This window comes from Diorhabda carinulata, chromosome 5 (genome assembly GCF_026250575.1).
Source record: "Diorhabda carinulata isolate Delta chromosome 5, icDioCari1.1, whole genome shotgun sequence".
Taxonomy (NCBI): Eukaryota; Metazoa; Arthropoda; class Insecta; order Coleoptera; family Chrysomelidae; genus Diorhabda; species Diorhabda carinulata.
Genome location: NC_079464.1, coordinates 13,708,980 through 13,735,062, shown reverse-complemented (window position 1 = coordinate 13,735,062; position 26,083 = coordinate 13,708,980). Strand labels below are relative to the sequence as shown.

At 32.0% G+C, this 26,083-nt stretch overlaps 1 protein-coding gene across 1 annotated transcript in view; it reads left to right on the top strand.

Annotated features, from left to right (window-relative positions):
• LOC130894424 (probable G-protein coupled receptor Mth-like 1) overlaps positions 1-26,083 on the top strand; it is a 147,137-nt gene that overhangs the window by 53,037 nt on the left and 68,017 nt on the right. The window contains exon 3 of the mRNA XM_057801264.1: positions 7,416-7,494. Within this exon, the coding sequence (XP_057657247.1) occupies positions 7,416-7,494 (79 nt within the window). The remainder of the gene's footprint in view (positions 1-7,415; positions 7,495-26,083) is intronic.

Here is a 26,083-nt window from a genome sequence, read left to right as displayed (position 1 = left end):
AGTCTAATCTCACTTTTGTTCATACTAATAATGGATGAAACAACAACGGACGAACATAGAATACCTCCAAAATCACAGAAAGATGGGAGCCCTAACAAAGATTTGTCAAGAAGAGTAAGAATAACTGTAAATTGGACTTAACGTAGTAAAAGTAAAACAAAGATGATAAACTAGAGAAGTAGGGAGATAAGTAGATGTGAACATTATAGAGAAATATCACTCCGGGATGTCACAGTCGAGTGATGAGTGATAAATTTAAGGGTGAAACGGGATTAAAACAAGATCCAATATCGAACAATAATACGACCTATAGTTATACGATTATATCGTAGAAGAAAATGTTGAAGGTTGATAGAAGAAATAATAAAACAATGATAATAAACGAAAGAAATGGAAAAAAATATCAGACGAAGAACAAATAGAACTAGTCATATAATTATTTTGTTGTGGGAAGTTTTATTGGTGGTAAAATTAAGTATAGAAGAGTTAAATCAAGTGAACAGCTTTTAATTCACCTTCAATCTCTGAAGACGATAACTTGGTTATCGAAACGCGTGTCAGACAGTGTAATTGTAAGTATTAGTGTAAACAGTAGTGTTCAATAAGAGAATCTTAAACTGGTTTGGACATTTAACAAGCATTGAACAAGATATTGCAACAAATCGAATATGGAAAGAAAAAAGTATAGAAATAGAAGAAAAAAAATATGGAAAGAACAAAGAGCAGGTATGGGAAACGATGTCAACAGACAATAAAGCAAATGATGATACTGGCATAGGACAGGAAAAGATGGAGGTAAATGGACACTCTAGAGAGAGCAAATGGAGAATCAAAATGAGTCAGATTAGAAATATGTATAATTTTAGTTATATTTTTAACTTCACCCAGTTTCCTGGGTATTTTGCAGTTTATGTTCGAGCTTCACACTTTTTACTTGCACTTAACATATACACTACATTATTCACGTCCGTATGTTTTCGTTTGATGAATTTATACTAGACAAATATCATTTTATAATATCAATTTATTGTTTTGTATAATTTAATATCATTTGTAGTAATTATTTTAAAACAAATTGAACTCAATTAATCTCTCTCTTTCTCTGTCAGCTTTCTCTTTAGAAATATATTCTTTTCTATATAAATGCACATAACTAGAAAAAAAAACAAAAATATCTTCTCCGATTAGATGCAATTAATTTTTACTTTATATCTAATATTCAAGTTAATAAATTAAGATTCAGACACTTGATATTTATGTTGTACTATAAACATATTCGTGTAGTACGACTTCCTGCATACGGGTTATATAAAATTCAATAAAAAAATGCAAATAAATGAGTTATTTGCAATACTAGGGGCTTGGTTTTACCATAAGTTCAGTTAATTATAATATAACGACTAGAGAAAAAGGAATTGGAATGAAAAATGATGTTTCAATAAATTGAAGCATATCTTTAGTCTATGTATAAATGAAAAATAACTAAACTTCAGTGCAAACAACCCACATCTTATATTTCAAATCGGAATCTCACGGACAAAAAACAATTATAGATAAACGCTAGCTAGTATCATCTGAGAACAATGAACGTAGACGACAATGTGGTGGAAAAAAGTGGAAAAAGAAGGAGAAGAAAACAAATAAGAAAGAAGGTTCGATAAGGATTATAAAAAAAATGTACGTAAGGAATCTAAGTACACTAGAAACTGAGTCGACAGAAACCAAGAAAAAATACTCGGAAATTCGAAAGAACACTGAAAAAATACTCAGACAGAGAAGAGAATAAATATTACCTTTAAACTATATAACATTGAAGAACACTTTAGAAACAAATAATTAAGAGGTTTTCAGGCCAAAAAATTCTAGACTACTACTATATCCACTTGAAAAAGTTGGACTTAAAGAGAAAGAACGGAAACAGGACGAAAACATAGAAGAGGAAATAGAAAACTAGGATCTTATGGAGCAAAGTGATAAAGAAATTGAACAGATTGAAAATATGAAAAACCATAAAAGTGTAGGCGAGAATGGGAATACGGCGAAAAAGATGTACAGAGAAGAAGACTTCAGACAGGGAAAAAAAGGTTTTTATTAACACAAATAGGACAATCCTGGAATATGAATTAGTGAAAATATCTTGCTGTAAAATTACCCGCTTTGAACTTATGTGACTTCCATATTGAGCCGATTTTTCCTATCAGAGTAAAAATTTGGTTTATAAAGTGAACTTGACAGATTGGTGGATGGTATATGAACAGATTCTTTTGTATACGCCTGTACTTTACCCTAAAATTAAAACTACATCCAGTAGCGAATGAATCTCATAAATAAAAATATGATTCTGCTTCTCCCTCTTTTAAGGGCGCATTGAGATGATCTCAGCACACTTGTATTAAACGGGACATTAATTTTGTTTCAAAAATGATTATAAAAGATATATCTAGATGGAAATATCCGGACCACACCGACGCCCACACACACATGTTCCTATTTAATCATATATCAAATAATTGTTAAGAAGGAAAATATCAATTATTTTACAAAAATATAATTATTTGAATAGAGTTAAAATCGAGGGAATAATATACGTTTTATTGAAGACTGTGAGTCACAAGCTTATAGTTTAAAACCAAATAGATAGTTCGAAGCAAGCGTTTTGTTACTAAATATATAGCAGAAATTCTAAGGCCCTCCGCACACGTGTCGAATCATTTGCAATTCGAGTTATCAATGGGAGTCGCGCGCAACCTTGTCTGTGTTTCACAGTGGGACTTTCACTTACACGGGCCAACTGCGAGTCGTTAACTCAAATACAGTAAAATCCAGACTCCCGGTCGCCTGAAATCTCAGTCGCGTAGTTGCGTGCTGTACAATAGAAGACATATAGAGCACGGAAAATGTATAAATAGTGTTCTTGAGTAGAACCTTACTTAAGTATAATGACCAACGGCTAATTTCACCTTCCATATATTGTAATTACCTCCCTCTAACACCCCCCACAAACCCAAGTCGATGGGGGATGGGGAATGATCTTTATATAATTACCAAAAATTTTTACCAGGTTTTCCCATTTTCCAATTGATATTTTATTTTATAAATATCTCATTTAAAGCTTGAAAATTAGAAAATTTGACATTTATTTTTAATCATCAATTTATCAAATACAGGGATGGTACTGAAGCAATTCGATTGCTATCTTTTATCCTTAGTTTACTCAGGTCATAATAGTCCAGTCTGCGGAAAAATTCCTAGTGATTATTTTTTTACTTCTAGCTCCACAATTTTTTGTTAACTTTTTTATCTTCATCAACGTTCAAGTTGTAATGTGTAATATATTTTTAGCCTTGATAAAGATCAAATGAAAAGTCGAAACTTTGGGATTTTAAAAAAGTCTTGGATAGTTTTATTTTGAGTCCCCAACACCATTCCAAATTACATACTAGGAAGGATAATAAAATCAACAAGGAAACAATACAATTTTAGTTAAAAAGAAAGTTTTTGGCCATTTAAAAGAAATATTCACGTGGTATTGATAAAAAATTTATCACTTAGTCATCGTTTAATATTACGAATTAATTTCCAGTCACGTCCTATCTTAATACGTGATGAAGTAAATGCTTTCAGTCACATAAACTAATGTTAATCATGAGATTTCTAAAAACTTTTTATTATACTATACTACATACATGCAATTACAGTCGACTCTCGTAAATTCAAACCTGCGATAATTCAAACTTCTCTATAATTCAAAGTCTATTAGCTGCCTAGAGTCAAATAGCTAAAATAATTTTAAAATTCGTACAATTGAACGTCAAACTTCAAAAAGTACGCGGAGCACGATCTTTATCTCACATTCAGAATTAGTCAAAGCTCATTACTGTACAGGACGAAAAAATTGCACAATCATTTGCCAGTTGATAGCCTTTTACTTATTTGTGTGTTTTTTTGTAGTTATTGACAATCTCTTGTCTACAAATTATAAATAATAGTACATTTCCGCTGAAATGCCGCTCTCTATATTTAATATTAACTCTAAGGTATGTCTACGCTCTAAGTATTTCCAGAAACCAGGGGCGGATTGTGGGGAGGAATGACAGTTGAACCAGTCTCAGCGATGCAAAGAAGGAATAAAGGAATATTCCGGAGCTCCAATTAGTAGTAACAATATGAACTAAGGTGTCGTAATCAAAGAATATAATGTGATAAAAAAGTCATAAATTCGAAATTAGGAGATATTGATAATTTCATTAAACCTTAAATAAATATTTGTCACGTCGTGACCTCCTCTATCTGTGTCATAGTTAATGACAGAAAAATCTACTATCTTGACATAAATAGTTTTATCACTCAATTACAAATGAATGTAACTTTTGAACGATCAAATTTTTTGTAATTATCCTTTCTTGACTGTATTTGTAGCAATAGAAAAATTGGCAATATACATGGTGTGACGCGAAAAATTGTAATTAAAAGTAGACGTCAACTTTGTTATTTTAAATAGCACCTAATAATTTTGAATTTATCTTTTGGAACACTACATTAAATTTTGGTTGAAATTTGTGCACAATATCCTATACCAAAAATAATATAAATTCGAGATACTTATTTTATAAAATCTTAGTCTACAAGCGCTTGCCAGTTAACTCAATTTGTTCAACTCAATTATATTTCATATAGGGTGTTTTAAATTTACCCGCCAACATGTAGCATACAAATTATTTATACATTGCTTACTAGATATAACACCCTGTATTTTATTACGTTTTTTGCCGTATTTGTTAAAGCTAATTCGTTTGATATCGGTATTCCCTGAATCTAAAAAGTAATCAATAGAATGAAAGGAATTATTAATTTAATATCATTAAAAACGTTAGACTAGGTATCTACTCCTTAACATTTATTGAGTTGTGATCGAGTGTTAGAAAATTAAAAGCAATTTAGTACCTCTTCATCATATCTTCGATCCCGTAATTGTGCTGATCTTAGACCGACTAGACGAAGCAAATAAAATGATCTCAGAACTATCTGTAGATTACCAGAAAGTAGGCACAAATATAAACATTGTCAAAACCCAATTTATGACATATTTACTCTACAGTCGTAACCTAATGTTAGAAGGAAAAAAAATCGATTGTATAATATACATATATAGGACATGAAATCCGAATGGAAAGAAACCCGCGAAATAAACAGAAGGATAGTACTGATTTGAGTTGCATTTTACAAGCTGATATGGTGTTTGACTTATGGCTCGGAAACACTAACGTACATACAAAAAACTGTAAATAAAATAAGAATAACTCAACGAGCTATGGAAAGGAGTAACAATTCTAGATAAAATTCGAAACGAAGAGTTGCGTAAAAAAGTTATGGATGGAATTGAAAATCACAAATTTAACATCCAACTGGGCTGGACATGTCGCAAGATTACCCGATAATAGATGGACAAAGAGAATATTAGAACTGTTTCCTAAAGGATGAGGTATACAGAAAAAGGGGGCAACCTTCGACGAGATGGACGGACGATTTGAAAAGGATATCTTCCAACTGGATCCAACATGATCAACAGCAAGCAAAATGGTTTAAGTTAAGAGAGGCTTATGTCCAACAGTGCTCGAAAAAGGATGCTAAATGATGATAACGACCATTAATCAATGTCAACATTTTGAAAAAAAAATAGAAATATCTCGAAAAATTTTTTCTAAAACATAAATTCCTTTGGGGTATTTTAAGAAAGGAATTATATTGACAGGTAAATATTTCCCGCCCTTTATAGTATATACCTATACCAGACAGGTTAATTTGAAAACGAAAGCAATAATAATAATAAGGGTCTCCTTACTTTTGCGGAGATTCAGAGGTTGGTGTGAAAGTATTAAAATAGAGAGAGAAATAATGATATACTTCAATTTTGGAAAGAAAAGGATGTTACTTATTTATCATTGGCATATTTAAATATTCCAAATTTTAGACGTAAAGTACGGTACTAAAAATTTCAGGGTTTTGCATTTATGATGAGCATTTATTACTCTACGATCTTTCCAAATAGAGTATAGGCGAAAAATTTGTTATTTTGGAGGATACGTATATATTGTAGATGGCCTGAATTACTTTGAAAAAACTTTCATTTAACATTAACAGAAATCGAAATATTAGGAATTTACTTTACTTCGCGGTCTATAGTAAAACAATAATTAAAATTGTGGAGATTAAATCAGGCACCCATAAATTTCTCACTTTCTATAATATATAATTCGGTTGGTTAACGACTGGCTCTTATTAATTGCTTAAGATTTTACGATCAAGGCAGAAGTTCGTTAATTTATAATTTTATTACTTGTAAAATATTCTTAATATTGCCTTTTATAGGTACTAACACCGAAATTACAACTTATTTCATTACGAGTCGATAATTGAAGTTACGAACTTTCTAATACAACGTAACCAAGATGAGAACTTTTATGACTACCGAACCATAAAATTGAAAATGATTGTCGCGGAGAGAAAATGGTTTTTTTATGCCCCACTTCCTAACAGATACATCAAAACCTCTAACGGTATTCTTTTCATTTTTATTGTAAGATGTTATGACCTGTTAATGAGGAAAAGGAAAAAAACACAGAGTATCAAGTAGATATTAAAAAGTTTTAAACTGTTTTTTTAAATATGAAACTATTTTATTGTAAATCCTGCATAACAGCAAAATAGATTTAATAAAAGTACAGTATATAATGGATGTAATAACTTTTTTACTTCCTCCTACTCTAATAGTACAGTCAGTATCGGCACAAAGAAGTGATTTGTTAATTTTTGTAGCGGCATCTGCGGAAACTGCGGTTTTTCATTCTGAGTGGTTGTTTGTTTAAATTAGAACATGATAATCATAGATTTCGATAGGACAGAGACGAGGTTTCGAGATATGTCGGACACACACCATACGTCATTGAGCGTGAATGTTCTCAACTTTCCGCTGTCATAATCAGCCATTTCAATTGTCCCACACCCAAGAGCTTTGTGTAATTCCTTTCCCGCAGCTTTTATTTCAGCATTTGTAGTTGCTGGAAAAGGCTTATAATCAGTGAACCAGTTTGTTTATATTGGATGTGGCGTGTAGCTCCATCATCAAACTACCACTAGTCATTTTGTGGTAACCATGTTGAAGTCACTGCTAAACGTAACGTATATTAATAATAGAACCGTCATAAATTGTCTGAGTTCTGCTCATTTTCATTTTAACGCTTAACCATAACGTTTTTTCTATTCAACAGTTTTATTTCATCAAAAAAAGCAAAATTGCATGCCCATGATTTTTAAACTTTTATTAATGTTTTAAAATAATAAATGATAGTAGATCTGTTTATATTGATTTGTATCATGCTGTTTTCAATCAATAATATAATTTTCTTTTATTCCAGCCGTTTCAATGCTGTTTCTTTTCTTGTCAGCATTCTTTTGGCTCAACACCATGTGTTTTAACATCTGGTGGACGTTTAGGTGAGTGAATTTTTATTTTGAAACTATAAATCGAGTTCATTTAATGGCAACATTGAAGTTGTGATTCGGACCAGAAAAAGTATTTTTTAAAATGGTGGCTTAAAACTTTCTCGAGTTGGGTTTTTAGGTGCGTTACAATTCATGACGATTCTTAATCCGTTGAGATAAGGATGCGCCATATCGGGATCGGAATATTTCAGGTAAACGAAAAGGTAGTTCGAGTGACGGATTCATTAAAATTCTTACCTGTAATTTATTACATAACCCACTTTGTAAAGTTGGAAACCCAGAATTTCTAAATCCTTTGAGTTGAATTTAAACATTAGGGGTAGTTTCTACACAATATACAATAGAGAAATGAATTTTTAAAATTTGTCAAAGCCGTAACTTCTAAATAACATAATAATGTAAACTTGCAATTGGTTATATTAGGTTAGGTTACTGAAATAAAATAAGAGAATACAAAATACAAAATGTATAAAATTAATAGTTGAAAGACACTGAAATAGTACTTGTAGTTCATACAAAAAATTACCAATAAATTTAAATTAAACTCCGCCAACTTTCAACTTCTTAGTTAAAATAATTTTGTGAGGTTATGAACACAGAATACTTCGAGTCAGACTGTATTGGTGGTATTACGGTATAATTCAGATGGGGTGCTGGAAGGGAATAATATTTTCAAACTATCAATTGTCAATTTAAGCAAAAAATCGACCTGTGTCAGGATTTTTTCACATAGTACATACTATGGCAAAAATTGAATAATAATCTTTTTTGAAATTGACACTTTTTTGAAATCTTCGTTTTATTATTGTTAAGTACTTATCTGAATAGCCTCGTATAATATAAATTGGTTCACTTTCTTATTAGGATAGTTATTATCAACTTAGCTCTCGAACCACACAAAAGATTTTTGCTATTTTTGAAAATATACCGAATGTTTATACACAGGATGTCGTTTATATTTTCAGACAGTCGTAAATTTATTTTATTTCTATAGACAAACCGTGAAAATAACTTTTATTAGTTCAAATCGTGACTATTATTATTATTATTCATCGATTCAAAAATGTTATATTCCAATTAAAATTCATTGAATATGTCCTGCATATTATTTATATTATTTTAAGATATTATTAAATATATTTTAATTAGATTCGGCGGATCCTTTGATCTTTATCGTTTCAATAAGATGATATTATTTTAATATCCAAGTTCAAATATGCATAAATTAATTTAGTGGTTGTCCTGATATTCATTAGCAACAAAATATAAATATACATAATATTAATTACGATAGCAGAATATTATAAGCCTCAATGCAGTATTTGAAAAATGACTTTTAATTACACAAAATTGATAGAATTATCATTTATGAACATATCAAGTTTTTTCTCATTCTTTTTGTAGCAATATTTTCAATTCCACTCTTTCTGTTTAGACTTTATAGTTTATTTTTATGACTAAGAGAGTAATAAAATGATGAAGTGTTAGTAGACAGTTGAAATATATTCTTTATTATATATTATACCCTCAGTCTTTTCGTATACAATAACATTTGTATAAATATAATAAATATATATCATTTGTACACTTCTTTGCAACCCTTCATAATTCAATCAAATAATAATTCTAGTTCAGACGATTCTGACTACTATTATTATTTATAATATAAGATACCTCGGAATTGAAATTTCTTTTATTTTATTTACAAAGAATTTATTTTTATTTACGTTATTTGCTTTGAAATTTCGTTTTCCCAGAAAAAAAAAACGAATGGGTGAGAAAAAGGGCTCAGTTCACGTCTGTTACCCTGTTTTAACCAAACTCTCTTACAGGCAGTTACATTTTACTCGTCTATTTACATTTTATAATTTAATATTAAATTGTAGCAGTTAACGATGCATGATAATGATTTTTTTCTAAGTACCAAGTAGGACTACAATTAAGTGCATCTGTATAAATAACTCCTCATGGTATTCACCAGAACGAGTTGACTCAAAAGTCAAGAAACCACCTTTAACAAAACCGTTTGACCTGTGCAGAAATATTTGGACCAAAAGATTTCTACAGTCTAGCAGAACTTATTTATGAAGGTTAAGTTAATTGTCCTCAAATTTCACGTAAGTCCCTGCAGTGTCTTTAAAGTTCTTCCGGGTCGTTTACCAACTCATGTCTATATTTTTCGTAAGAATTGACAGTCACTGGTTACTACACAGGCCCATGAGGAGGGTGGTCAAACCGTCCTACTCGTGAAAAAAAGTGTTTTTGTTGTTGCGTAAATAACTATTATTTTGAATATGACTAGTTTGTTAGACCTCATGAGAAACGTTGAAACTACCGGTATTCTTTTCATTTTGTGGCTCTCGCTTAACATTTTAAAGACCCAAAGAAGCTTATAATTTCACTAATCGTAATTCTTTGTGTCTTCCAGAACACTCGGCTAACTAGTCGAAATAAACTTAGTCTATTCGATCTTGTACAAATTTCATACATCATTGTGTCATATTATTCACACTTGACAGTGGTCACCATCTACGATACTCATCAGCAAGTAAAAAACTTCGTAGCTCACAATTTAGCAGAGAATCTGGTGGGAATCGCTGTCTTCAAAGGCTTTATTGAGCTTGTGTTTGCCAAACATTGATGTTTAATAAAACTTTTACAAAAGTTTTGCCTCAAGGCTCAAGTACCAAAGTATTTTACTAAATGTTAAAACTAATATGATGATGTGGTAATTGATTACAAGATTACAAGAAACTAAAATTTGGAAAGGAATGGTCGTGCGAAACGTCGATTTTTAAAACAAGAGAAAATATACAAAAAGTGGTTGAACCTGTTTGTTCAAATTAATCATTCGAGAGCTTAGTAAAGAGCTTAAAATCTCGTACGCAAAGCATCTTACCAAATTGTTTGCAAATTAAGGCCGAATTTGCTGCGAGTTTTTTGACTGATAAATATAAAAAAAACCATGTGTCATTTTATATGAAATTTCGATCGATTTCGACACTTTGACACAATTCTAGACCTCGTTAAAATCACGACAAAACAGATATCATTCTGAAACAATCCTTGCTAGCCAAGACCAGTACATAAAATAATTCAATTGTGAGATTAATTTTTTACTAGGTTCATGACACCTCCTATTAGTATATTTATGATTTTATAATAAAATGGTAGATGAAAATTGTGATTCAAGTTTGGTAGAAACTAAATAAATATCAATTGAACAAACACCCTATATACGAACACTATTATTAATTGTATCCATATTTCATAGTACTGAAGATAATTTTCGTTTATATTTTGAATTATTTTACGAACCTACATATATCAAGATTGTAATTTCGACTTCTAAAAACAAATTTCGAATTTTATTGTCAACATTCGCAGCTGCATAATGAGAAATTTTTATTTTCTCCATTACTTAATATACATTTTGATTGATGATCTCCGCAAAAGTTCGAAAGATTATCCAAAGTAAAAGTCGGTTTATTACGAAAACAGATCGCCACAATAACAAAAAATCTAATGTAGATAAAGTTTTTTTCAAGTATCTCTTTGTGTTTATTAATTTTATGAAGTGTTTATAAATTATTAATGTCATCAGTTAATTTAGCAGCGTTTTATCACAAAAAAGTGATTTCTTGAGCCATCTTAATCGTTATATACGTCTTCTCCCCTAAATCATCTGTGGGGTGCGCTACAACTCGTAACGATTCTTAATCCGTTGAGATAAGAATGCGCCAAATTGTAATACCTAATCCACTTTGTAAAGATGGATAATTCAAAAGTTGAATCCCAGGATTTCTAAATTCTTTAGGTTATGTTAAGTTAGGTTAACTAACCCTCATTTTCACTTTCTTTATTGCAGTTCCTCATCCTTATCGTTATCTATGTCTTCTCCCCTAAATCATCTGTGGGGTGCGCTACAACTCGTGACAATTCTTTCGTTGTGATAAGGATGCGCTAATTCGGGACAGATATATTTCAGGTAAACGAAAAGGTAGTCCGAGTATATGATACAACTTGTGACGAGTCTATCAAGAGTATTAACTAATCCACTCTGTAAAGATGGAAAATCTAAAAATTAAAACCTATGATTTCTAAATCATTAGGTTACGTTACCTAACTTGCAGCCATCTCTAAAGATGAGCTCAAACAATGTTTCTAACAATGGAAGCACCGTAGGGGCAAATGTATTACTTGTAATAGATAGGATTTTGAAGGGGATAAGGTTGTTTTCTAAATATATAGCATTTAAAAAATAATTCCGGTTATTTTTTGGTACCTCCTCGTAAATCGTCCGTTTCCGTGATAAAACCCTTTCACAATATTACACCATTCACGATTTAAAACCGGATAGTGTTGTCGAAAATAGTGAAAGTTCTGCCTAGCAGACAGATCAAAGAAATACCCGTCATTTAATTATATTTAATAGCATCGTTTAATAGCATTTAGAGTTCAAATAAATTCGAAGATGTCATTCCGAATGTTAATTCCGAGCGCATCGGGAAAGAATCTTGTTATCTTCATACCTGTTTTCCTCCATTTTATTCAATGTAGAGATGACTGCGACAATTACATTACATTTATTTATTTACGTGGGTTATCTGAAAAGTTTCCGATCTATCAAAAAAACTTTTTTTATCATAATAACTTTTATTTTTTTAAACATATCAACACGTTTCCCATTGTTGATATAACCTTTTTAAATAATAGTCTTTATCCACAAAACAGGCATTTACGTATGCGACTACTTATTCATTTCATAAAAATTTCTCTCATACAAATGAAACTTTGAGTTCAGGAAACAGAAAAAAGTCGCTGGTGGCCAGCTCTGGTGAATACGGATAGTAGCCTTGACGATAATCAAAATGTGAGAAGGTCTGTCGTCTTGATAGAAAATCACTTTTTTGAATTCCTTCTCTTACTTACTTTACCCTTTTTAGAGCAGGTTCACCCTTTGCACACATGAAAGACAAATACCAACGTATTGTCATTCGTTTTTTGGTGCAGGAAGGCATTAAACAAGGAAATTCCTCGGCGTTCACGAAATCAGTTTAGTATTGGGTACCTGAGTGGATCTTCTATATTAAAATGGGTAAAAGGGGTCAAAGATGGCCGCGAAATCTTCAAAAAAGAACCGCATGATCGTCGACTTCGAACCAGCATCACATCAGACAACATTCGACGCGTACAACTCATTTTGGAGCATCGTTGATTGATTCGAGCAATCGCCAAATAAGGGAGGATGAGTCCGCAAATTCATGCGGCTGGAAGTTTGTCGCCGATTGAATATTTTATATCACCAGTCTCGTTATTAATAAATATACAGCAGCAAATTAAATTGCAACATTCGAATTAATAGTTACACGTCGAATATCCTTCAATTTCTTCCATCGTCAATTAAAAACTGTTTTATACGGCTAATGAAAGTAATAACATAAAAAAAGTAAATGCCGCAAATAACATCAATCTTTTATAAAATAACAATTTTAGAGTTTCGAGTTTACTAACCTTTAATAGGGCAAGTAACCTTGAGCAGGTATTTAGTCCGCATTATTACTATTATTATTTCTTTTTATTTTTCTTACTAGACTTTCTCTTAGGAGAGGATGCCTGGTAGGGACACGCTATAGCAATTTTATTCACAATACCAGTTCTGTGATTCAAAAATTCCACGTAAATTAGCTTTGAAAGCATGTAGTCAAACTGCTTTTTATAATCTTTCACCTTCTATGAAGAAGTGATAGAATATTTTCAAAAACCTATTTGAATGTAGCAGTCGATTAACTGATTGAACGTAAATAGTTTCTTAACACATAACAAATAAAGTTGACTGTTTATTTATTAATAAATTTATTTTTCTTTCGGTTTTGACTTTTAATCGCTACTGAACAATATTTGCTGTACCATTTACATACTACTTCAATTGTAGTGAATTTAGTTTTTTCACTTGTTTTTAGAATAATTCTATTGTCAAATTATTACTCATAATAGTTTAATCCGCAGGCTGAAACGCACAAAGCCTTTTGAACTTGTGTGGAAAGTGGTAGTTATAACTGAGTTTCTTACGTTAACCTTTGGGAATCGAACAATAACCATCATTAAAATAACTTATCATTGATTGCCTACATTAATGTTGTTTTTGGTTAAATAACTATGGATTTGTTATCCATTCAGCTCATTTATAGTACGGCGCAGTTTGCGTGAATCCAGCTTTGAAACTTTTTTTCAGTTGAGAGAGATTGTAGTCGGACGGAGCCAAATCTGGTGAATAAGGATGGTGTTCTAGTAATTCAAATCCTAAATCACCAATTTTTCACATGGCAACAAGAGATTTATGTGCGGGGACGTTGTTCTGCAAAAACAAAACACTTTTGGAAAGCTTTCCGCGTCTTTTCTCTTTAATTTTTTCCCTTAGAGTGGTCAGTAATATCGAATAGTAATCTCCAGTTATTGTTCTACCCTTATCCAAAAAATCAATCATGATTACTCCCTGGCAATCCCAAAAAACTGAAGCAAGAACTTTTCCAGCAGAGTTTTGGACACGAAACTTTTTAGATCTAGAGCCAGAATGTCGTTATTCCACCGATTGTTGCTTTATTTCTGGATCGTAGAAATGTACCCAAGTCTCATCAATAGTAACAATTCGGTTTAAGAAGTCTACATCGTCGTCAAATCGAGCATACATCGAACGCGATGCTACTACCCTTGCACGCTTTTGGTCAAAACAATCAAACATTTGGGGGTCTATTTTGCAGCAATTTTTCTCATGTCCAAATTGACGTGAACTATATGATGAACGCGTTCGTTTGAAATATTCTGTGCTTCGGATATCCGTTTTCGCCCAATTCGACGGTCTAATAAAATCATGTCATGAACTGCATAGATATTTTCGGGGACTGGCCTTCCCGTTCGGTCATTTTTCACGGTCGCATACGAAGGAAATTAAGTATATCTTCGTAAATCTGCTTACCTCTTAAACCTTTTAAATACAGGTACTTGATGATGGCTCGATACTCCAATTTTTCGATTTTTACAATTCCACGGTGGACATCTTTTTCCTTTTAGTTTATTGCGTAACTCTGGTTTACTTTTTTGACGTCAAACTTTACACTGACACTTCTTCAATAAGTTATTGTTCGTTGCTATTGTATCGCAATATTTTGTTTTTGCATGGAACTGGTCTAGGCTAAAATACATTCTCGTATCTTAAATATTAACTTTTGAATGAACGATTAGAAGCATATTGCTAGTAATGATGTTTGGGACATTCTTATTGCTTATTGCTATTGCTGGGATATATCCCGGTTTGAAGCTATTTGTCCAAGAAAGTGAGGAAATTTCCTATCATACCATAAAATAATCGGTTGTACTTATATTTCAAAGCCAATCGCACATAACTAGACAATGTCTCTTCAGTTACTTTTTTTTTTGATTTCATATATGCATGAATCGTACAATTTGCATCTAAAGCTAAAGATACGGCACTTGAAGAATGTTTACGAAATGTCTGGTGCATCAATGAAAAATCGACTGCTTCGAATAAATATGCCTCTTGGATTCGTCATCTTACCAATTAACTTCTTTATATATGTTTCAAAAAAAGTGATCCCGTCTCTAGGATAGATAGATAACTTTGAAAACCAAGAAACTGTACCGATTAGATTTTTGTAAAACGTTACAAGAAACGAAAGCCCTCAGTCCCAAATTTTTTAAACGTATCCTTTTTATCCATTCTTCATCAATACTTTATACCATCATCTGTTATTACTCCATAGTTTTCAAATCAAAATATTCCGAAAATGGTATACAGTATCGAGTTTTATCAAGACTACTTTTTTGGTCTACTCTAGATAGTTTTTTTTTCTTCAACGCCCTTTATCTTGAATACGAAATTTTTACTGAGAAAAATCTCAAATGTTTTACAGTTTTCTAGAGACGGGATCACCTTTTTTTGAAACATCCTGTATATACCTATTTGTTTACTCTCAACATACTTTACAATTTCGAAAAGTCGACGCCTTGTACTGCTCTGAATTTTATGAAGGTAAACAAGAACAACTCTTCCATTTGCGTTTTTCTTTTTCTTTTAATTTTCCATACGCTGATAAATTCTTATAAAGGTATTCCAATTTTGGCAATTTCAACCTTATTTACTTTATAAGTAATCTAATTGCTCATTTTTAAGCGAAATGAAATTATTAACAACTGTAGGTACAAAAATTATATATAAGTGAAAGGTTGCAAATTATTTTTTGTTTTTATACCACACTGAGGTAATAACCTACTGATTTTTCGATGAAAATTTTGGCTTGATTTTTTATATGCTCACTTTCTACTCGCATGATTCAAATGAAAAATTCACTAATTAATTAGTAAATTAGTAGTAATTAATTAATTGAATATTGTTTTTCATATTTTTACCAATAGATGTTCTGGATGGACGAGAAGTTTGCGTTTTATGAAATAACTTGTAATTGAAAAATAGCTGCTAAATTGCATATTAGAACATAATAAATAAAATAATTATTAATGCTTCTAAATGTTCTTGATTTTAGTTCTCTTCTGTTTTAAAATTAATTTGATCATTTTTAAAAGAAAGATAAATTTTGCCGTTTCAATTTTTCTTTATGTCTTCAATTCAACTTTGTTCTAATAAGAAAAATTCATTTTTTCTTGGTCCCTACATCTCAAATATATAGCAGTAATCAATTAAATTATTTGTAGTTTTATTAGAATTTACGAAATAGAGCTACAAATTTTACTTGAATTATTTAGATCTTTTTTATCATTTATAGCTTTTTCGTTCTTATGAATGTGAACCATTTCTAAAAATTCCCTTTTTCGTGTATTCGATTCCGTTTCAAGAATTTTTGAATCTTTATAATTGAATTTACGTTTTTTTTTTTGATATTTCATGATGACTTCTTTCAATTTAGTGAAATATTTGGATAATCTATTATGTCCTTTATGACTTAAACTAATATCATATTTGTTGAAATAATTCGATAATTGTTGGGTACATATGATGAGGAAAAATGTTTTATGTTTTGATGTTTCGTTTCTGTTTTTAAATTGATTGTAATATCTGTTTATCATTTTCTTGAATATGTTATTTATCATTTTTTCCGGTAATTATTTTCTTTTTGTGCAGTTTTTTTCTTTTTGAATAGCTAAGCATCTAAATTCAAGATCTGATAAGTTGGATAGATCTATAAGCTTAACTTATTATCACTGATCTTTTTTGTGACATAGGATGACACGAATTGAAGTTTAAATATCTTGAGGACCAAGCTGGTCTGTTCTTATATTATTATTAAATTTATATGATGTGATATCAAGAAAATTGATTTTATTATTTTGCTCAACCTCGATTGTTTTTTATGATAAGAATTGAATTTTTTATTTATGTTTTCAATTTGATTCCTTGGTACAGCAGTAATGCAATCATCTACATATCGGATGGAATGGAATATTTATATCAAATTTGCTTAGTACAGTTTCCTCAAGATCTTCCATTACCAATTGTGCTATAACATTTGAAATGGAAGCCCCAATAGCACAACCATTAATTCGTTTTGAGGTATTTCTTTAATTTTGTCCCATTTTTCCATTAATACATAAATTTAAAATAATCATTTAATATCATTCATTAGCTCTATGTTTACATTAATTTATAAGATTTTAATGATCCAATCAACTATTTCATTATTCTGATTGATTGTATTTCAATCTTGCATCTTCATACACGAGGGTTGTTACTTAAGCTTTGAGATTAACAATATACTTTAGCATACGTTTGAATCAATTGTTGAAGCATCAACAGTTGTAGAAAATCGTTGACCTCGTGATTTATTTCTCATCTGCGGGAATAAGAAAAAATAATTGAGTTGCAAACAAGGACTGTACGATGAATGACCCATCAATTCGATGTTTTGACTGTTCAAAAACGTTTTTGTTTAAACTGATATGCGAGAGCACGCATTGTCATGGTGGAGAATGATTCGTCTCTCCGATTGGATTCCCTAATTTTTCAAACGCTTCTGGCAAACATATTGATTGACCGCTGGTCTGACAAGACTTTTGATGGATTTGGCTTTTGAAGCATCGCGATTAAATGTTTTCAACATTTCTTTGCACCAACAACACGAGATTTTTTTGAATGATCGTCAAATTATGGGGTATCCAACGCGAACAAATCTTTTTGACGGCCAAATAGTCATGGAGTATTTAATGTATGCTAGTAAAACTAATAGCCAAGTGTGCCACAATCTTACGGTATGTCTTGCAATATCTTGCTTGGCATATATAAGAACATTCTTTTCAGTCTTGGAAAATTGATGTGGAGGAATCAATTTAGTATGACCCATTCTATCTGTCCGCCTCTATTCTAGTCCAGGATTGCACACACAGTGATATTTGCCACGCACTTATCACTTGTTCTATGACGGATATCTGGTTTACTACAATCGCATTATCACTTTCTGCTGCTTCTTTTGCCTGTGTCTCAGTTTTTTTTCGTTATTTTTCATTTTTGATTCGTGCAGTTGAAACAAGTCAATATACCTATAAACATTTAGACCGTTTAATTTTATGAAATTTGTAGAAAATATCTTTCACTGCGACCTTCTAATACCACTTCAAACGCTTCGTTTCCAAATCACCAGATTGGTAAATGCACCATACGAAAAAAAGGCTGCTGTTGAGTTTCTAAAAGTAAAGGATATCGAAATCTACAAGGGTTATTTATTTTCTCGATCAATGATAAAAAATTATGTAAGCAGGGGTCGTAACTTCACAGAGAGGAGGGTTGGAAATCATCTGCACTTGCCGAAGATTGTTAAATCAACGAAAGTAATTAACGAAAATTAACTGTACCATCCAATTTTAAAAGTATAAATTACCACAAGGATTGGAACTTACAATATAACGGGTAAAGAAAATCCAATTAAAACGTTTAATTACTTATAATAATATTACTATTAATCATAATTATCTTGTTTACAAAAATTAATGATATATTATGTTTATGTTCCTGATAGTTGTAGATAAAATATAGTTATTCTTTTAGCACTCGTTACGCTGATGGTGCAAAAATAATTCTTATAACTAATATCCGTCATTAGTAGCTCATTGAATAATACGAGGATTGTTCACAAAAATATTCTCAAGCAGCTGAATACGTTAGGAACGCTGTTAGGTGGGAATTGACGAGACTGGCGTGTAGTTTGACTCTCTTTCTTTCGGTTTCCACCCCGCCGAGCTGTCCACAACGTTCAATCTTCTCTTGGTAGCTAATGCCAATAACATGTTTTTAATTGTGAAAATTCTTTGGGAACCCTATTTTATATACAAGCCTCGTATACTATAATTGCAATAATTTAAAATTCTGTCCCGAAATAAATATTTATTTATGTTTAAAATCGGGTTCCAATTAGTTCTAAATAAACGACACTGTATATGACTGGACTAAAGCCGGCACTACACGATGCGTTCAACAACGTTTGCACCTGCATTCGAGTTCCAACGTTGGCTAAAAGCATGTAGGATACAAGAAATGAACAGACATGACATTAAATGGTATACGGACGGATCAAAAACAGCAAAACCAAACCAAACACTCTGAAAGCTTGAGCAAGCAAAAATCAATGCAATTGAAAAATGTGTTCAGTTCAATCTAGAGTAGAACTATCGCAAAAAAAGGAGATCATCATTATGTCCGATAGTCAAGCAGCTATAAGAGCTCTAATTGTCAATATCATAAAATCCAAATTCGTTTGGGATCGCCTAGAAAAGTTGAACGAGCTTAGCAAGAAAAGTATAATTAGGCAGACAAACCCTTCATAGGATCCAAACCCTTCTGAGGTTTCAACTATAGAACAATAGAAAAAGCACTGGGAAAGAAGGTAGATAGGATGAAAACCAATTATTGGGACAACCAACAAGGTCTGAGACAGGTAAAGACTCTTCTGTAAAACTATAGATCTGCTGAATGTATCTACCTAACTTAGAACAATCTACAAATATCAACAGGAGTCCTATCTTAACAGATAATGGTGCACGAAGAACGAAACCTCTATGCATATTCTCTCGAAGTGTGAATTACTTAAGAACTCCAGACCATTAATCCTGACAGGGCTTGAAATAGAAGACGCGCAAGAGGACAAGAAATGTGTGTAGTTGTATCACAAGTGTTGGTTCTAATTTCGTTCCAATTTTGGAGCAGGTGAAAAGAACCAACGTTCCAATACCAACGTTGGAAGCAAAAAATTCGTTAAATGACATGCGCATTACGACCACACGATACGTTCGATCATACCAACGTAAATTGGACGCATCGTGTGGTACCGGCTTAACGGCATAATCAAAATTTGTAATATATTCAGCCACGTTAAAGCAATAATAATTGTATTAAATTGAATTCAGCATTAGTGATTTATATATTTATTTGATCTAGATTTTCCCAGACATGATTTAACTGTAACACATTTTTAATAATCTCATTTTTATTGAACAAATGGAATAACAAATTTTCTAAAAATATATGAAAATCGGTAGGCAAAACTAAACAAACGAGTTTTTATATATTATAACTGCCTTTTTTTGGAATTTTATCGTTATCGCAGGCCACATGAGAATATAAAAATAATCAACGTCTTGCGTCATTATCAGCAAATGAAAAAAATTTACGTTCACCTGTCCGACAAAGCTATTTTTTTATATCACGACGATGTTATTAATCAAAAACTGACCACCTACTAACGCAGTTGCCAAAAATTAACTGTGATTTATATACTTAATTTACTCAAACATAACTTATTTGTCTTATTTATATCGAAAAAGTTCATATCGAATTCCAAACTTCACGAACATTCCACATCAAAGTTTATTTATCGAAGAATTATGCACAATTATCTTTACAAAAATATACAATGTAAACGTGAAGTTTGGAATAGATGAAACCTCTTTCATTGATTGTATATTGCTAACATCGAAAACAGAAATCAAAAGATAATAAGTGTTTTTATTGAAACATTAAAATAATATCTTCATTTTCTACCTCAATAAACACATTTTCTTATTTCCCATCAGATGAAATAATAAGGAGTAACTTGCACATCAATGTCTATAACGTAGTCAACAGACTTGTTATCATGTATAGTTAATGTCAACAGCTTTATCATCTATCTACGTGCCAGACATATTTAAGAGAATTATGTAGGAGATAAATATGAACAATCTCACTGCAGGACGGTAATACGATGCCGTCCCTGTACTACCCCTGATCTAACGATTCTTCAACGATGCGGCGCTGATCCCTCCCACACGGCTTTTGATTTGTGGTATATTATGGTTCCAGTGATTTGGATCAATAACAATGCGGCGCCGCGTTTCACCCGGGATGTTCACGAGATGATCACGCACTGATCATTGTGTTCGTTTACTATGATTCTTCGATATATAAACTTTAATTGAACGGTTTATTAATAACAATAATTGATAAATCAACAAAATTTGCGTTTGGAATTAAATCGATCTGAAATTTACCGCCATTAGAAAAATTGTTAAATTTCATTTTGGTATTGCTTTTATTGCGGAAATCTGAAGACGATATTGCTTATTTTTATTTGTATAAAAATATATAACGAATGTACAACATTTTTAAAAGGTTTGATTAATTTTAATGGTGCTAAAATAATTAAATATCGAAGAGTTTTCTCTGTCTATGGGATTGCTCAAAATGGACATAAATAATCGTTGTACTCCATGTTTATGATTTAGAGAGTAATAAAATGATGAAGCATTTGTAATTCATAGGCGCATCACTTCTTTTAGTAGACAGTTAAAATATTTTTTCAAATTATAATATAATAAATATATTGCATGTAGGCAAATGCTTCCCCTAATTAACCTGCTTATAACATCCAAAGGGCTGAAGGTAATGATGTAAAATTTTTTCTAAAATATTTAGAAAGATATAAGTATAAGGGTATAAACTTTGATTTTTAAACACCCAACGTTCATAAAGAATTTTCTATTTTTATTTAATCCTATGATAAACTGCATTCTCCTATAATTATTTTTTTAACTTATTCCTTTATCTGTGCTCATGTCAGTTCAATAGGATTTAGTTCGCAATGAAATGGTGGCGACCATTTAACCACCGTCGCTGCTAATTCCGTAAATTTTTTTTAATCTCTTGATCGTGAGCAATTTTTCTAATAATTATACAGTTCTGAGGAAGCAGAACCTTGTTTAAAAACATCAGCTTTCATCCCCTCATAGTAGTCATCGGAATCAAAGGATTCAAGAATATATAAATGGCCTTTAACAAAATCTTTGAACTGCCGATACTCACACCAAGTGATAAATCTGCTTAAGCGGTCATAATATAATTAGACTGACGAAAAATGTGTCCCGCATGGTAGAAATAGAAAAGGTCGAGTCTACAGAAGACCTGAAGAAATATTAGTTTAGTGTTGCATAGAATAACGTAGCTTTGGAAGGAGGTTCCTAGATGGTTTGGGCGGGCATTTCAATATAAGCAAAAACCGAGTTGGAATTCATTAAAACTGGCGATTGAGCGGGAGGAGTAACGGCGAACTGATACATAGAAGAAATGTTAGAGGATCACTTCGTTCCCTGGTCCAGATTCATTGGCGGAACAATGCCCGTACCCATACTGCAGGTTCTGTACGACAGTATTTAGAGGATGTTGAGGTTGCCGCTATGGATTGGCCAGCGCGTAACACGGACTTAAATCCTATCGAGAATTTATTAAGAGAAAAGTTCGGGCTAGAAATTCTGCAGCAGTCGCGAAATCAGAACTCAAAGCGGCACTCAATGAAGAATGAAGTAGCATCGAACAAGATGCTATTTTCATGAACTTAAGCTTGTGTTTTCTTTTCCTCCTTTTCCATTAATCAAGATTCCTTTCTGTTTGTTTACCAAAAAAATAATTAAATCACAACATAAACCACTCATTATAAAACTAAGATCAACGGCATTGAGATGCTGGAATTAGAAAAAGAATAGAAACTACAAATTTTTTCAAGAGACTTTTAACCGCGAGCGTGCGGATTTAGTAGTTGACTAATTTCAATTTTTGCTTGTTTAAATATATAAACGAATTTAATAACATTCATAAGCGCTTCAATATAACATCATATTATCGAATTCAAATTAAATTCAAATTAGATAAATATATATTATTATGTTTTTCTGATGAAATTTTAATTATCTTTCACTGGTATCATTTCCCAATTCGAATCAATTACTTAAATTACTTTTGTGGAAAAATAAAAAAATACTCGTCATAACTTATCGAACGAAAAATCACACAAAAACTCAACCACAATGATCAGAACGCTTTGCTCATTTGAAACCAAATTTCAAGATCTTAAAAACAATCTTTTCATTATAGAAAAAACAGCAAGATGCTAACAGGCTTCTAAATTTATTGCTTCCATTTAAAAAGTGTGAAACATTTGCTGCAAAACTCTACGTCACGTTTTTTTTTTTATTTTAACAACACATGTTTATTCTTTTATATAAATTACATTACATTTTAAGTAAACGGTGGATATATTTGTTGATTAACATCGTAATGTAAATATTTTAAAAATATATTTATAGTTTTGTTTGAAAAGATTATCCACCTGAGAAAATTTGATTTGTAATAAAATTTTCTTGGAAAAAAATTTTAAAAATATTTGTCTACATATTATATAAACTGTTTCTAATATTGATGAATCCTTTTTAAATCATTAAAACTTCTCATGCTCACTATCTAATTATATATTCATGGAACACTAATAGAAATTGATTTATACTGGGTGCGTAATTAAGAACGGCCGTCGTACATATTGCATGAAAGGATGTCGATAACTTTTTATGTCACGAGATATCAAGAAATGTGTGAAAGGTTAGAATTTTTCGTCTATTAGGGTGGTTCTCCCAAACCGAAATTAAGAAAATATTCTGGTTGGAAAGTTCTTACATTGGCCTACCTCCAGGAATTTAAACTGTTCTCAAAATCATATTATTTCCGCTAGATGGCGTTATTTAAATGTGAAGCATACTAACAAAAATTAACAATTTAGATGAATGGAAACGAGATCTTTTATTCGGCCACACAAATAAAAACCTAAGCAAGTAAGGCTGCAGATCTAGGGCCAAATGTCCTATCCACCTATCAGGGTTTGAGCCGAGCATTAGATTGGACTAGAGGCTAGGGCGTAAGGTCGTGAATTTACCTCGCTTTGTCCTATTGATCTATTGTGTACCCAGTACTGTTTACAAGTATTACTTCTTTTGTCTTCAAAAAAGCGCGAGTATAAGTACCAGCCTTTGTTTCTGAATTGCCACGAACTAACAAAAAAGGTGTTCGGCGATTTCAATTGGTTTTTCACGGAAGCGACAGGAGCTGTCGGAAGTTTCTCCGATGTTCTTCTGGTAGTAGTTTATCGGACAGTGTCCAGTAAGCATACCAGAACTCACTTTAGCTCGTCTTTGTTCAATGAAAGGGTCTTTTCTGACCAGTTAGTAGAATCGGAAAGAAATATTTTCGATTGTTTCAGACCTGGGATCTTATAACATGTTTCTGATCTCTTCCCGTTCTCCCACTTCTTTATGACCACGACTTGATGACTTTTGGGGAAACCTATGAAACGTTGTGGTCCTATGAAAGGAATTTTCAGCCAGATGAGTAACTTTAAAGTTTGCTCCCATTGAGATTAAAGATTCGATTCAGTTCTATACTAGCCTCGACTCAATTTTATAAGTGTCAAATGCTTGCAGGGCTGCTCTGCTAGCTGCGCATGTGAGACTAGCGTATGTTTCAGCTTGGAAAATGGAAGGTTCTGAGCCTATTGGGATAGCGAGCTTGGTTCCTGGGTTATATATTTCTGCCCCTACTTGTTCATTTTATGTTTTCGGGACATCAGTGGGAAATACTATTGAGTCTCGTGGGAACGCAATTTCTACAAATTCCTATTCCTATAGAATGCTAAGATACCTAGTCAAGTCGCCGGTATTCATGATCTGTTTATTGTTTCCGCACTTTGCAAATTATCTAGGGTTGTTTCCCCAATTTTGGTTTTTGTTCCTGGTAACCATAAGAAAACTGCATAGCTTATAATAGATCGCACGATGGATTTATACATTCAGTTCATCATTTTGGGTTTTAAACCCCATGACCTCCGACTATTCTGTAAAAGTTTTATGGCTTACTGCTTGAAAATGTTAGTCTTTGATCGAAGGTCGCCTCTAGATGTTCAATATCTTAGTTCGGCCCCGTTTATTCTGAAGGTTATTGGGATGTATCTGCTCTTCCTATTGAATGGAATCATGCTTACCTCGTACAACTATTGTCAGGTCATCGGCGTATCCGCAGATGATCGAATACCAATAACCATATTAGTGATATAGGCAGCCGCCTTATGGGTATCCGTCTCCCGATTTTGCAGTTATTGCTTTGTTTGGAGTGTCTCGACGTGTTGGAGAAGGCACCCATATCTGTAAAGACAAATAGCGCTATCTCTTTGTATTCTATAGCTTTATCGAGTTTTCTAGTTGGACTATGCAGGGCAGAGACAGTCGACTTACCGTTTTGGTATGCGAATTAATTTCTATTCTGAACAAATATATGAAATAAGATGCCGGGCAACCATCATGTTGTAAGAACATGTCACGACGAATTGGCTAACGGTATGTCTTCTAAAAGAAGTGGCAATTCGTTTCTCGAAAAGTCGAAATATCATTCTCTATTAACTCATTTCTCTTTTATTCAAATTTTGCAAGAGAAAATCACTATATGTTAAATATATAAAACAACGCCCTCTAACCTTCAGGTTTCTAATTAAATTGCTTAGAATTGTGTATCGCTGGACAAAATCTCTTGCGGAATGAAAAACGCGAAGAAATTGTTGAAGAATCCGATTTCTTGAATAAAGTGACACTTTATTGGGTAAATTTAAAAAAAAATCATATATTATAATCCGTTCTTCGGACCTAGTTATAGCTAACTGATTAATGCTTTACGAATGGATTACAACCATTTATTTTTTATTAACATCCAACTGTATCTGTTATAAATATACAAATACTTGAGTTTCTTATGTTTGAATTTGAAAACTTGTTACATTCATTTCGAGTCCTTGCTTCGCAATTTTTTAATTTCCATCATATGCTTGCTAATTCTCTAGCTATTACTCGAGTCATTAGCAGAAACCCACTTCAAAATTATCGTGTCCCGAAGCAGAAACCAATAAGAAATATACTTTCAGAATTTTATCTCTCTGGCGCCTCGTTTTTCAGTTTCATTGAATGGTGTGTCAGTAGCGGGGAAATGACAATTTGCTTTTCTATTCAATCTTCACATTTTCTGAAAATAAAATGTATTTCTTCAATATCGTAATCATTAGAGCCTCTTACTTTACTCCAGAGAATAAATTATGAGTCTAATTTATTGTAAACGAAATCTATTTTCCACTATAAAGGAAGTTTTTTAAATTCCTTCCTTCATTGTCTCTAAAACTAACTTCTCATATTTTTAATTTTTATTAATCACTAAATA